The 12,875-nt window shown below is 55.7% G+C and overlaps 3 protein-coding genes across 5 annotated transcripts in view; 2 read left to right on the forward strand and 1 right to left on the reverse strand.

Moving 5' to 3' along the window:
* The window catches only part of TRIM54 (tripartite motif containing 54), a 192,486-nt gene that overhangs the window by 125,959 nt on the left and 53,652 nt on the right, over positions 1-12,875 (forward strand). The window lies entirely within an intron of this gene.
* The window catches only part of LOC121919936 (uridine-cytidine kinase-like 1), a 161,133-nt gene that overhangs the window by 117,988 nt on the left and 30,270 nt on the right, over positions 1-12,875 (forward strand). The window lies entirely within an intron of this gene.
* Positions 501-11,784, reverse strand: SLC30A3 (solute carrier family 30 member 3). Of its 2 annotated transcripts, XM_042447036.1 has the most exons (8): positions 11,757-11,784; positions 8,664-8,884; positions 7,052-7,198; positions 6,091-6,244; positions 4,799-5,003; positions 4,143-4,248; positions 2,763-2,897; positions 501-1,873 (listed from the first exon to the last, which is right to left on the reverse strand). In XM_042447036.1, exons 2-8 carry the CDS (start codon positions 8,815-8,817, stop codon positions 1,728-1,730), a joined length of 1,047 nt encoding a protein of 348 aa, XP_042302970.1. In that variant the 5' UTR covers positions 8,818-8,884; positions 11,757-11,784; the 3' UTR covers positions 501-1,727. The 2 variants fall into 2 exon arrangements, with proteins under 2 accessions (XP_042302970.1, XP_042302962.1); XM_042447028.1 differs by lacking the exon at positions 11,757-11,784 and having other exon boundaries at positions 8,664-9,208.

The following is a 12,875-nucleotide window of genomic DNA, read 5'->3' on the forward strand; positions in this document are numbered from 1 at the left end:
GCTTGCTTGCTGACTTTCTGGGGCTGCAAGGAGCTTGGCTGGCCCCTTTTGCAGAGAGCAGGAGGGAGGTAAGAAGGGTGCCCCGATGGCTCAGTGGTCCTGCAGCCATTCACAGCCACAAGGTTGTGAGTTTCATCACAGGCAGGGATCCAGGGTTGACTCAGCCTGGCATCCTTCCATAGGTTGCTAAACTGAATACCCAGCTTGTTGAGGGCAATGAGCTGACACTTTGTGAACTGCTTAGTACATCGGTAAGTGATACAGAAATGTACTTGCTATTGCTAATTCCTCTTTGGGGGATTGTTTGCTATTGTGTATGGGGTCCCCTGTGTTCCCCAGAGACAGTGGAGGTGGGCAGCCTCACAGCCACCCATCAGCTCACTCCTTGCACCTCCAGCAAGGGAGCTGCATATGGCTGGGCAGTTGTAGGGAAACCGCTTCCTCCCCCACTTCCCCCAGAGGTCTTTCCATGCCCTAGTCACTGGTTGGTTGTGTTCAGGCACGTTATTTTATTGGATTCACTGGTACACATGGCACAGGAAAGAAAGACAGACAGACAGATACGCTTGTACTCCACAAGACAACAGACACAACACGTGTGCACCGGGAGGGTTTGGCTTGTGGCTCCTCAATGCATGATGTGGATGGTAGCCCTACGCCAGCAACAACAGCCCTCCCCACCATCTCCATTGCTTAAGGCTGGGGGCTGCTGCTTCCCACAGATCTTCCCCACCAGCAGCAGGCTGATGATAGGCAAGTCTGGACCTGGACCGGACTATTGGCCTCCCATATGCAGTTTTTCTTCTGAGCCCTCCGTCAGCCGCATGTCCACTATCCTCATGGGAGAGGGCAGGTCTTGGGGTGCCTATAGCATGGAGTTGCCCCCACCCTCGCCCCGCCCGTTCTCCAGGGGCAGCCAGAAGGACAAATTGGCTCCTGCCTCTACCCAGCTGTTGCCTTTGGTCTGGACCTCCTGTGGACTGACTGTTGCTGTTGCTTTATTTCCATGCTTCTGGCATCCCATGAAGAGCTGGGGCAGTATCCTGAGGGCAGAGGGATAGAATGTGGAGCTGGCCAATGCGTGCTGTGGGAGCAGAGAAGGGCAAAAACCAAGCCCAGCAGGACAAGGAACTGGCCTTGCCCCTAGCCCACCCAAACTCTGGCCAGGGGTTCTCCTCGCTCTCCTGGCACAGGGGTTGCTCACAGCAAAACAGGCAACACCCCCCATCCACCTCCCATTGTTGGGGGAAGAACAGCAACGCTCCTCTGGGCACACTTTCCAGACAATACATCCATGGTGGCAAGTTTTTGCTCTTAGCATGACACAAACACACGCATGCAAAAACAGATATGTGGCCAAAACAGAAGGCCTGGCCGAGCACCAGTTGCACCCAGCTTGAGCGGGCAAGACTGACCGAGTCTCCCCTGCCAGCTGGAGGCCGTTGGCACTGCCAAGGCCAGGTCCCCTGTTGGCACACCAAAGACACTTAGGCAAAAATGATCAAAGAGCCATAGCCCCTGCCTGGCTGGAATGTGACACGAAGATGTGAGGAGGGAGCATGGCTGGGCCCAGGGCAGTGGCACCCTTTGCCACCCTTTCGTGGAGGCCTCCCTGGCGCTCCACCTTCCTCTGTGCCTGCTCTGGCTGAACATGTGCAGAGGCCTCAGGCGGGAGGTGGCAGCTTCAGGAGTGGCAGTGGCAGGCGCCATGGGTCGTGGCGGGGCCTTCAGTCCCGTGGGTCCTGGCATTGGTGGCATGAGGTCATGTCTTCCAGGTAACGCTCCACCTGGATGGTGCAGGAGACGAAGCCAAACTTGCTCTGGAGCAGAGCCGTGGCTTCCTGCCGCACAGTCTCCATGTCGGCACCTGACTCTGAGGGCAAGAAGCGGGGGAAATGGGGGTGAGCCTGGGAAGCAGCTGGGGCCACTGCTGCCCAATTCCACCACCCCCCCAACACACACACAGAGATGAGGTCAATTGTGGGGAAGAGAAGGGGAAGAGGAAGGAATGCTGTCCGGAGGGACTATTGCCCAGAGGAAGCCAACTTTGAGCCCCGAACCTTTGGGGATTCTGCCTGGAAGCCCTGAGAGTGGAGGCTGCCAGCCAGAGTCAACACAAACTGGAGGGACCAACTGAAGGCCCATTGAAAGAAGGACTTCATCACGTCAGGTGGAGTTTTTGGAATACACTTGTCCCTCCGCATTCACTGGGTTAGGGGCACAACCGCCCCCCCCTTGTGAATAGGGAAAATCGCAAATAACAAAAACACCATCTTTTTAGTTGAGAGGGCACCTCTCTAGGAATCTCTAGGTCCTCCAGTGGAACTCTGTGGTCAACGCCAAACAGACACTGACCATAGAGTTGTACTGGAGGAGCTACAAATGCCTAGTAGAGTGTTCTCTCTAGGAATCTCTGGGTCTTTTAGTGTAACTTTTAGTTAAAGTTGAGCATAGAGTTGCACTGGAGGACCTAGCGATTCCTAGAGAGGACATATTAATCAAATCCATGAATAATCAAAGCCGCAAATATGGAGGTAAGAGTGTATTCTCCACATTGAAAAACAAGACAACAACCTTGTCACAGGCTCTGGCTCCCAGCCGTGTTGGCATCTGAATGGGCAGGAGCTTGAGAGTCTCAGCGGGGAGCATCACCCCCAAATCTGACCCCTTCTGCCAGGAGGGGCAGCCCACGCCCCCTCCTCTTGTTCCTTCCCCCCTCTCTGCCCCCATTTGCAGCAAGGCCTGCAGTGGGTTTGGCTCACCAATTGCCACGTGAACGGCCACAACGTGATGGCTGAGGGTCAGGGCCCAAAGGTGCAGGTCATGGGCGCCCTTCACCCCCTTGACGGACAGCAGCATCTCTTTCACGGCCCGGAACTCCACGCCTCGAGGGGCTCCTGGAAAATAGGAGAACGTGGGAGCGACCGCGGAGCCTGGCCTTAACCCCTTCCCTTGGATGCAAAGGCCGCATCCACACTGGAGAGAGAACCGGGGGTCAGGCAACGCTGCATTTTATCATCCTATTTGTTTAACTTGTATGCTGAACATATATGCCAAACAGGATTATGCTGGGAGGAAAGAGGAGTGAAATGTAGAGGAAGGGACATCAACCACTGAAGTCATGCAGATGTGACCCCATGCGCCCAGCAGAAAAGCCTCTTGGAAAAGCCAAGGAACAAAGGGCAATGGCAGGTTTGGAGCCGAACATTAAGAAACAAACATAATGGCCACAGATTATTTACATAATTGTAAGGCAGACGATGAAAACATTTAAATAGTTCTCTGAAGGTGCCAGCCACAGATGCTGGCAAAGGGTCAACATGGACACATAGCCCCCCAAACCCACCCAAAAACGACCGTTCAGCCAATAGTTCAGGTTATTTTTACATTTTGATTTTTAAGTATTTTTATGGATTTTATATTGCTTGTATTTGCTTTATAGGCTTTATACAGATGGTCTTATATGTGTTCTGTTACTGTACTTGTGATTGTTCCTGGCTTGATCCACAGGCCTTTAAACAGAGGCTGGATGGCCATCTTACAGGGGAACTTTGATAGTGAATTTCTGCATGGCAGAAAGGGGTTGGACTGGATCAGGGCCCTTCTTGGGGTCTCTTCCAACTCTAGGAGTCTATGGTTTTAGGTAGGGGAGAAATAAATAGTATAATGGTTGAACCAATGGGTTGAAATGGCAAGAGAAGAGATTCCACCCAAACATTGGGAAGAACTTCTTGATGGTAAGAGCTGTCCAGTGGGAATAAAAGGCTGCTTTGGAGGGCGGTGGAGAGCCTTCTTTGGAGGCCTTTAAACAGAGGTTTGGTGTCTATCTCTTGGGAGTGCTTTTGCTGTAGATTCCTCAATGGAAGGGGGTTGGACTAGGTTGATTTTGGGGACCCCTTCCAACTCTAGGATTCCATGATGCCTGGAAGCAAAAATGCTAAAGAAAACTGTAAGTGGAAATAGAGGTGTTTTTTAAAATGGAAAATGGCATTCCCTTCTTGACACGGTCCCCTGGCCAGACTCAGGAAATTTTTCTCCCTCCGGACCGGTCAGTGGGGAGGCCAGTTCCGAGAGAGCCGAAAGCAGCGCCCGGTGGCCCCTGTCCTGGCTCCCTCAAAGCGGCCACTCTCTCACTCACTGACCTTCCATGAGGACACGGAAGACGTCCCGGAGGATGGTCACGGTGGAGCCCAGCACAAAGAGGGAAAACAAGAAGGTGCTGACTGGGTCGGCGATCTTGTACTGAGGCTGCAAAGAGAAGGAGAGGCCCTGGGAATCCTTCCGCCCCTCTGCCCCACAAATTCTGGCCCAGACCCCCTTGGGCAAACCACAAGAAGGCCACCAGGCCCAAGGTCCCTGAGCCTGCTGGGGGTCTTGGACCCCTTGCCCACTGGCCCTGGCACTTCTCTGGGCAGCAGCAGCTTCACTTCTGGCCCTGGTGTCATCGGCAGTTTGGGGAATGAGTGAGGGGCTACTCCTTTTGCCCTGGCTGGTATCCCACCCAGACACTCTTCTACACAAATGGGGCAGAGGTGCCCTTCTTTCTTAGCCCCTGTGTCCCAGTGGGGCAGGACCCTTGTCTCTTCAAGGGTGCCCTACAGGAATGGCTGTGGGGAGACCCCAGTCTCCTGGGGGACGCTCAGAATCCAAAAGGTTTTCTGAAGAGCTGGAGCAGGGAGGAAGGGGCAATGAGGCATGGGCCAAGCGCTCAAGGGTCAAGAGCCAAGGGCCAAGGAGAGAGGGCAGGGAAGGAGGGAGAGCCAAGACCCCCCCAACAGGACCCCCATTCCCTTCCTACCTTGAAGTAGATGACGGTGGCGGCCACAAAGACCCCAATGCTTTGGAGCAGGTCCCCCACCACATGGACGAAAGCTGCTCGGACACTGGTGTTGCTGTGGGTGGGCAACGGGGGCTCACAGGGGCTGTCCCCAATCCGCTCATAGCCCTCCCGGCCCGGTCCGTGGCTGTGGGCAGAGCCAGACTGGTGCAGAAGGTAGGCCATGCTGCGGAGGAACAACAGAGTGGTCATTGCAGGGCCACCCGCCACCCCTGGCCCCCAGACCCACTCCTCAAGCAATCAGATCACCCGGCCCCCCACACTCAGCACCCCACACAGCAGGGCCCACAGCACCCTTTTTAGCCCTGGGGTGGCCAGTGGCAGCGTTGCAGAAAAGACAACCCCTTCTGCTTGAGGTCAGGTTAAGGTTTGAGGAAACCTCTTTTTAAAACACACCTGGGGTCATTTCCACTCCCTTCCCACCAAATTCCTTGGTGGGGAACAGACCCCCATTATTTCCTTTTCAATGCTGCCAGGGGAGATTCAGTGCCAATGAGCAAAAGCCATGTCCTTGGACAGGGAGGGAGATGGCAGGTCTCAAAGAAGGCCACCCTGCAGGCATGCAGGACCATGGTTGGGGGCCAGCCAAAGGTTATCTGGGGGTGCCAGGGCCATAGAAACCTTGGCTCTGGCTTATTTTGACTGGCCAGTTCAATCTTAGGTGTAAATTGGGAGAAGGTCCCAAAGAGACATGGGTCTGGATGGCGTGGTCACAGGGCACATGGGCAGGGTTGCAGGTCTCAGCAGGTGTGGCCTCTTGTCTCCTGTAGAGACCCCTGCCTGTTTTCCCCCTGGAAGCCCCATCTGGAGGTGGGGGGTACCTTTCCCCTGGCTCCCCACCTGCGCCCTTGTCCCCGCTGGCAAGAGCCCTCTGCCTAAGGCTCTGGGAAGCCCCCCCAGTGGGACCCCCGCGTGCTAGCAAGAAGGGTGTCCATTTCTGGTGGCCCTCAGAGGGCAGAGCTTCCCAGCGACGCAAGATGTCCAGTGGAGGCATGCTTGGCATCTCCGCCTGGACTTCCTGAGAAGGTCTGGGACTCTCCCCTTCACAGGTGATGGGGAGTGGAAAACCAGAAGTCAAAGGACACCCCCAGAAGCACTTCAGCTGTGGGTTCCCAGCATCAGCATCTTTAGACTTCCAGCTCTCTATGTCTCTGGGGCACCCACCCACTGGCACCAAAGAGGCTGTGAGGCCACAAACCCCCAGGTCCCTTCACCCCCTGCCCCCCTGGGTTGGCTGCTCCCCGTTTCCTCACATGATGTTGACTCCCACGGCACAAGCAGAAGTGCCCAGCATGGCCGAGGCCTCAATCTCATAGTCGTTGCTGATGATGCGGGCCGAGGCCAGGTAGACTAGGACCCCCGTGACCGTCCAGATGGAGAGGACAGAGGCCAAGGCCCCCAGAGTCTCTGTGGGGAGAAAAAGTAGCTGGTCAGGTGCCCGCTGACTATCTGGCCCACATGCCCACAGCAGCCTCCTGCCCTCTGTCCTGCTCAGGAGGCAGGAGTGGTGGACATTGGACATCCTCCTAGCACCAGGAGGGCAATCCATCAACCCATGGTGTGACCAAATTGGCCTGAGCACTTTGTGCACCTCTCCTGCCTGCCCCCCCCCCACAGAATCCACCCCATCAGATCCCACTTGGTTGCTCCCAAAATCATCTGTGGGCAGAGGATGGGCACAGGGGCTGGACAAACTCAGTTGCAGCTCCTGCGTCCCGCCAAGGACTGTGGGGCAACTTTTGGACCAATGAGCCCATACTGCCCCCTTCAGCTTTGCCTACTGCATGGGGAAGCAGCGCCAGGGACGGGGAGGGGGCACCCCTTGGCTGTGGTGTGGATTGGGGAAGGGCTTTTGGAGTCAGGGGTCCATCCCAGCAGTTGCGCTCACACCGTGAGTGAAAGCATCAGCCTCACACGAGTTCAGCCAAGGGGGAAACAGGAGCTGAATGGGGGGCTTAGAAAAGTGCCCAAATACATTATCCATAAAAGAAGTGCCTTCAGGAGAAGCAAAGGCTGGGGGGGGGGAGAGAGATTGAGAGTTCCAGCCCACCAGTTTGTGCTCTGGGCAAAGGTGGCAGCAGCCATGACCCGGCCAGTGGCAAAGGAGCAAAAGAGAGGATGGGCAGCCCCCTGGGCCACAGTGTGTGGGAAGGGGTCAGGTAAGGCAAGGAAAGAGCCCTTGGTCACTAGGGCTGTGGGGCGGGTAGGGCCTACCAGAGCGATGCCAGCCGAAGGTCATGGTCTTTGTGGCCGGGCGTGTGGAAACCCAGAGGGAGAAGAGGCTGACCCCCATGCTGCCCATGTCCGTCAGCAGGTGGGCCGCATCCGTCATGATGGCCAGGCTGTGGGCCAGGTAGCCCCCTGCAAAGCAAACAGAGGGGATACTGGCAGCAACGAGGCGTAGGAGTCCCCTGGAGCATCTGGCTGGTCTGCCCATGAAGGCTGGCTTTCCAAAGGCAACTCCTGGTTCTCAGGTTGCCAGGCCTCCAGGTGCCAGCTCAGGTTTTGGGGAGAAAAGCAGGATGGAGGGAGGCCAGGGGAGAAATCTCAGGGTGGGTTAGCAGTCCTGAAAGGGATGGAGGAGGGGGCTGTTGTGGGTCTGTGGGTGCCCTAAAAGTTCCCTCCCCTCCTGAAGCTGTGGAGAGTGCCTTCCAGTGGCACTGCATCGCTCCCAGCTGCCATGGGACCCTTTCTAGGTAGGGGATCCACCTCAAAACAGCATTTAAAAGTTTTGTGGTGGCGTTTGGTTACAGCCAAATGTTTCCCCCCCTTCTTTCTTATTGAAAATGTGGGGCAGAGAGGGCTTGCCAAGAGATGCCCACAGACTCCTTGATTCCCACTCCTGCCTTTCAGCCCCCCCCCCCCCCCCCCCCCCCCCCTTGCCCCCCCCCCCCCCCTTCCCCCCCCCCCCCCCCATCCACTCCATCTGTGCCTCACTAGCGCCCAGGCTCTCTGGCTCCACTTGAAAGCTTGGGACACGTGTGTTGCACCAAAAAGCCTGGTTTGGGTTGAGGGAAATGGGGCAGGGAGCCCATGGGTGCTTCCAAGACAGGGAGCAGAGCCCCAGAAGCATTGCATTGGGCATCAGTGCCCTTTTAGGGCCTAGATTTTCATGCCTCTGGGAAGAGCCTGGAACCCAGGCCCCCATTCCTGAGTCCTGTGGGTCAATACCCCACTGGAAGCAAGGTCCATCAATGGCAGCGACTGCCTCCACTGCTAAAAACGTTCTGCCATCCTCACCCAGTTCACGAAGCTCCAGGTTTGGATGGCAATCTTGAGCCCTCAGGGTGCAGAGGCCCCAGCTCCTGGGTTTACTGCCCCTCTGCCTCCTTCCAACCCTCCTCCATGCCTTGCCCTGTTGTTCACACTTGCTCCTTTGCACTCTCAGGTGAACAAAGAGATGTGTGGGCAAAGGAGAAGGTGCGAGGGCTGCTGGGGCAAGACCCAAAGGGCAGCCAGACAGGCCTCCTGCCTAGGGTTGCCATCCCTGAGGACCTCCAAACCGGGGAAAATGTAGGGCAAGGTTTAAAAATGTAGGACCCTTTCCCCTCCCCCCCCAGCAAAAAAAAAAGGTCCTACATTTTTAAACCTTGTCCAAGGCCTCGCTGGGACCTGGGAGACAGCGTCTCCCAAGCCCCAGCCAGGCCTCGGAGGACTCCACGATCGCGGAGCTGCATCCAGGGCCTGGCGGGGGGGGGGGGGGGGGAATCCCGGGGGCGGGGCCAAACTGGGGCGGAACCGTGTGGACCCGCCCCAAACCGGGAAAGTCCCATCCCCAGGCGGGATATGGCAACCCTACTCCCGCCATCCCTCCGGTCCCACTGACCTATGACCTCTCCGATCATGAAGAGGAAGCAGACGGCGCAGGCAATCCTGAGCTTCCGCTGGGCCTGGACTTTCTGCTGGCTTTGGCTGGGAGAACAGGGTCCATGGCGGTGGCAGTGGGGGGCTGCGAGGGTCTCTGTTGCCAGCCCCATCATGGGAATGGCTGTGTGCCCGTTCTCTGGGGGCAGGCCAGTGAAGATGCCCTGGGAGCCTGCAAAGAGACTGAGAGGACATCGGGCGAACATGACTGTCCGTTGACTCCTCCATTTGTTACCACAGAAGACGCATGGCTCTCCTCCTCCCTGCTTTATCCTCCCAACAACCCTGTGAGGTAGACCAGGTTGGCAGCGACTGGCCCAAGATCACTCAGGCAGTTTCAAAGCCCAGTGGGGGCTCAGCCCTGGGTCTCCCCAGACCCAGAGTCCTATAGCTGGATCTGGCCTGTCTCAGTCCAGGGGTCCTGGAGAAAACAGCCATAGAATCATGGAATCACACTCCAGTTTCTCAACGTCCTTTTTGAATTGTGAGGCCCAGAACTGGACACAATATTCCAGGTGGGGCCTGACCAGAGCAGAATAGAGTGGCACTATTACTCCCCCTGATCTAGAGACTAATACAGCCTAAAATCACATTGGCCTTTTTAGCTGCTGCATCGACTGTTGACCCATGTTCAACTTGTGGCCTACTTGGACTCCCACCTATAAGTCTCTCGTTCAGCCAGGTCTCCCCCATCAGCCTATAGCTGTGCATTTCATTTTTTCTGCCTAAGTGCAGTACTTTCCATTTCTCCCTGTTGAAGTTCATTTTGTTAGTTTTGACTCAGCTTTCTAATGTATTTAAGGTCATTTTGAATCTTGATCCTGTCCTCTGGACTATTAGCTATTCCTCCTAATTTGGTGTCATCTGTAGATTTGATAAGTATGCCCCCAATTCTGTTATCCAAGTAATTGATAAAGATGTTGAATAGCCCTGGGCCCAGAACAGAGCCCCACTGGACACCCCACTGGTCACTTCTCTCCAAGATGAAAAGGAGCCATTGCTGACCATCCTTTGGGTTCGACCAGTCAACTGATTACAAATCCATGTACCAGTTGCCATGTCTAGCCTGGCCCTTGGGCTCTCTTCCAACTCTGGGATGCCATGATTCCCTTTCCCATGGTGACCAACCACTTAGAAGGCAAATGATTGGAAAAGGACACACAAAACTGGGTGGGGGGATGCCAGGGATACCCCCCCCCGTTTGTAAATGGCTCCAAGGAGAGGCAGGCATCCAAATACAGAACTCTGGGGGGAAAGACCTTCGTCTCCTAAGGACTCACTGCAGAGCCAAAAGGGATTAAAGAGGGCAAGTCGAGGGGGTCCTCGGAGGAAGGAGGCAGAGGTTGCTCCTGACAGGACCCCAGTGACGCTCTGGTTTGTGGGGTCCTGCTGGGAGCAAGAGCCCATCCACTTGCCTCATTTCATCCCTTTTTCACAGTCACCCAGGAGCCTGAAGTGCCCAGCCTTGTGGTCCCAGAGTTGCCTGCAAAGGGCCAAGAACGGAGCTTCTTCTTTTCCCATTTGTTCTCTGCGCATCAGAGAGGCCCAGGAAACAGTTGTGCTAAACTCCCAAGGCCCAGAGTAACCTCAGCTGTTGTGGGTGAATGTTGAGTCTGGATGCTGGCTTTCATTTTCCCATCAGGAATCAGGGAAGTTTCGAACCTGGAAGGTGACTGTGCTGTTTGTTATCTGGATGTAGCCCCTTTGGGACTAGAATCATAGAGACTGAAAGAAAGAGCTTGGCAGCAGGAGATTTCGTAGATGATCTGACTGCATTCTGTATTCCTTTGCAGGGCTGCCGGGTGGGAAGCAGAAGGGCCCTTTGCCTTGCAAGACTTGCGGAAGCCTGCTAGGTGCCTTCTGTGCCCTGGTTGCATGGCATCCATCAGCTGCTGGGATTCCCTCTTCTGCATCTGCTTTGCAGCCCTGTCCCAGGATCTTCTCACTGGCGCCTCTTTAGACAGACTGCAATGAATACTGTTGTTTGGTCCTGAAGGAGCCTCTTAAGCCTCGGAATCCCTTTTTGGAACGTAAACACATTTTTAGAAATGCCACCCAGAGACTGGCCGGCCTTGTCTTCTCTTGGGTTTCCCACCAAAGCTACCAGTCTCATGATGCCTTTCTGCAAACCTGCTTTGCCCTCCCTAGCTGTCCTTGCGGCGTTGTCTTCTGCCACTCCGTCTCAGGAGGAAGACTGGGGGCCAGGGACTGGAAGGGTCCCCCCCAGAAGGGCAGGCGCCCAGCCCAGGCCTTTTTGCCTAAGAGGGGGCTGAGTGAGCCCTGAAGGTGCCCTGAAGGGGCACTGCATCGCTCCCAGCTGCCCTGGGGCCCTTTCTGGGCGGGGGACCTGCCTCAAAACAGCATTTCAAAGTTTTGTGGTGGCGTAATGGTTTCAGTGTTGGACTAGGACACTGGGAGACCAGGGTTCGAATCCTGGCTCAGCCATGAAAACCCACTGAGTAATCTTGGGCAAGTCACATTCTCTCAGCCTGCCTCAGGAGAACACAATGGCAACCCCCCCCCCCAGCAACTTGCCAAGAGACCCCTATGACAGGTTAGCAATAGGGTCGCCATAAGTCAGAAGTGACTTGAACGCAAACAACAACAAATGAACCAGCTGCAGGGAGGTGAATAGAGCTGTGTCTGAAATGGTGCATGGATGCCCAGGGGAGAATGTGCCACTGGGACAGAGGGGCTCCACAGCAGCCATCTCAGGGCTCTTTCCCAAGGCTCAGTCTCAATGAAGTGTATGAAAAGGACATCCAAGCCAGGGCCGGGCAGCAGGGGTGCCCTGCCATGCCTTCCCAGCAGGGACTCCACCACTTGCCAAGAAGCCTCCCTGGCCTGAGCCAGTGGCATCCTCTTCCCTCTCCTCCCTCCCTCCCTCGCTCCTCTCTTTGCCCCATCGCACCCCAATGCAAGCCAAGGAATGGGAAGGAGCTCCCACAAGGCCAGCAGCAAGGTGGTTAAAGAAAACGACATGGCCAGTGAAAATGCCACACACACACACACACACACACAAGTAGAATCATAACATCATAGAGTTGGAAGATACCTCCAAGGGTCCTGATCCAGTCCAACCCCCTTCTTCTGCCATGCAGGAACTCTCCATTGGCAGATGGCATCCAGCCTCTGTTTAAAGACCTCCAAGGAAGGAGACTCTATCACCCTCCGAGGGAATGTCTTCCGCTGTTGAACAGCCCTTACTCTCGGGAAGTCCCTCCTAATGTTGAGGTGGATCTCTTTTCCTGGAGCTTGCATCCAGTGCTCCATTGTCTCCTGTTCTCTGGAGCAGCAGAAAACCAGCTTGCTCCCTGCTCAGTATGACACCCCTTCAAATATCTAAAGAGGGCTATCATGTCCACCATTAACCCCCTCTTCTCCAGGCTAAACATCCCCAGCAGTTCCCTGAGTCCTTCCTCAGAGGGCTTCATGGTTTCCAGGCCCTTCACCATTTTGGTCTCCCTCCTTTGGACACAGGGCTCCACTTTCTCCACCTCCTTCTTGACTTGTTTGCCCAGAACTGGACCCGGTGTTATTCCAGGCGAGGCCTGACCAGAGCAGAATGCAGTGGCACTATTACTTCCCTTGATCTAGAGGCTATACTTGCATGGATGCAGCCTAGAACAGCTTGCTCCATCCCCAACATGACACCCCTTCAAACACTTTAAGAGGGCTATCATGCCCCACCTTGACCGCCTCTTCTCCAGGCTAAACATGTCCAGCTCCCTCATAGGGCTTCATGGTTCCCACCCTCTTGTTCTGTGCTCAGAGGCCAAAGGCAGACCCAGGCCCAGGATGCGCCTTTCTGGCCCTGCCTGGGTCCCTTCTGGCGCAGCAGCAGGGCAGCAGATGCGTGTGGGTGCAAGGCTTGGCAGCAAAGGCTGGCACTGCAGCTCTCATTCACACACTGCCTTTGTCTGGGAAGGGCCTCCCCAAAGGGATGCACTCCAGATAAAGCGGGAGGGGGGGGGTAATTAATAGCAAGGCATGGCTGAGTGGATGCTATCATCTCCCAGGGGACCCCCCCCCCAAGCCTCATTGCCCTCCTCCATCCCAGGGCCACTGCCTCCGCTGCCGCCGGGGAATGCCTGGCTGCAAGAAAAAGGTTTGGGAGTAGGGTCTCCTCTTATAAAAACAATGGCAATGGCCAATTGGGGGGGGGGGGGGGGGG

This window comes from Sceloporus undulatus, chromosome 1 (assembly GCF_019175285.1).
Source record: "Sceloporus undulatus isolate JIND9_A2432 ecotype Alabama chromosome 1, SceUnd_v1.1, whole genome shotgun sequence".
Lineage (NCBI taxonomy): Eukaryota > Metazoa > Chordata > Lepidosauria > Squamata > Phrynosomatidae > Sceloporus > Sceloporus undulatus.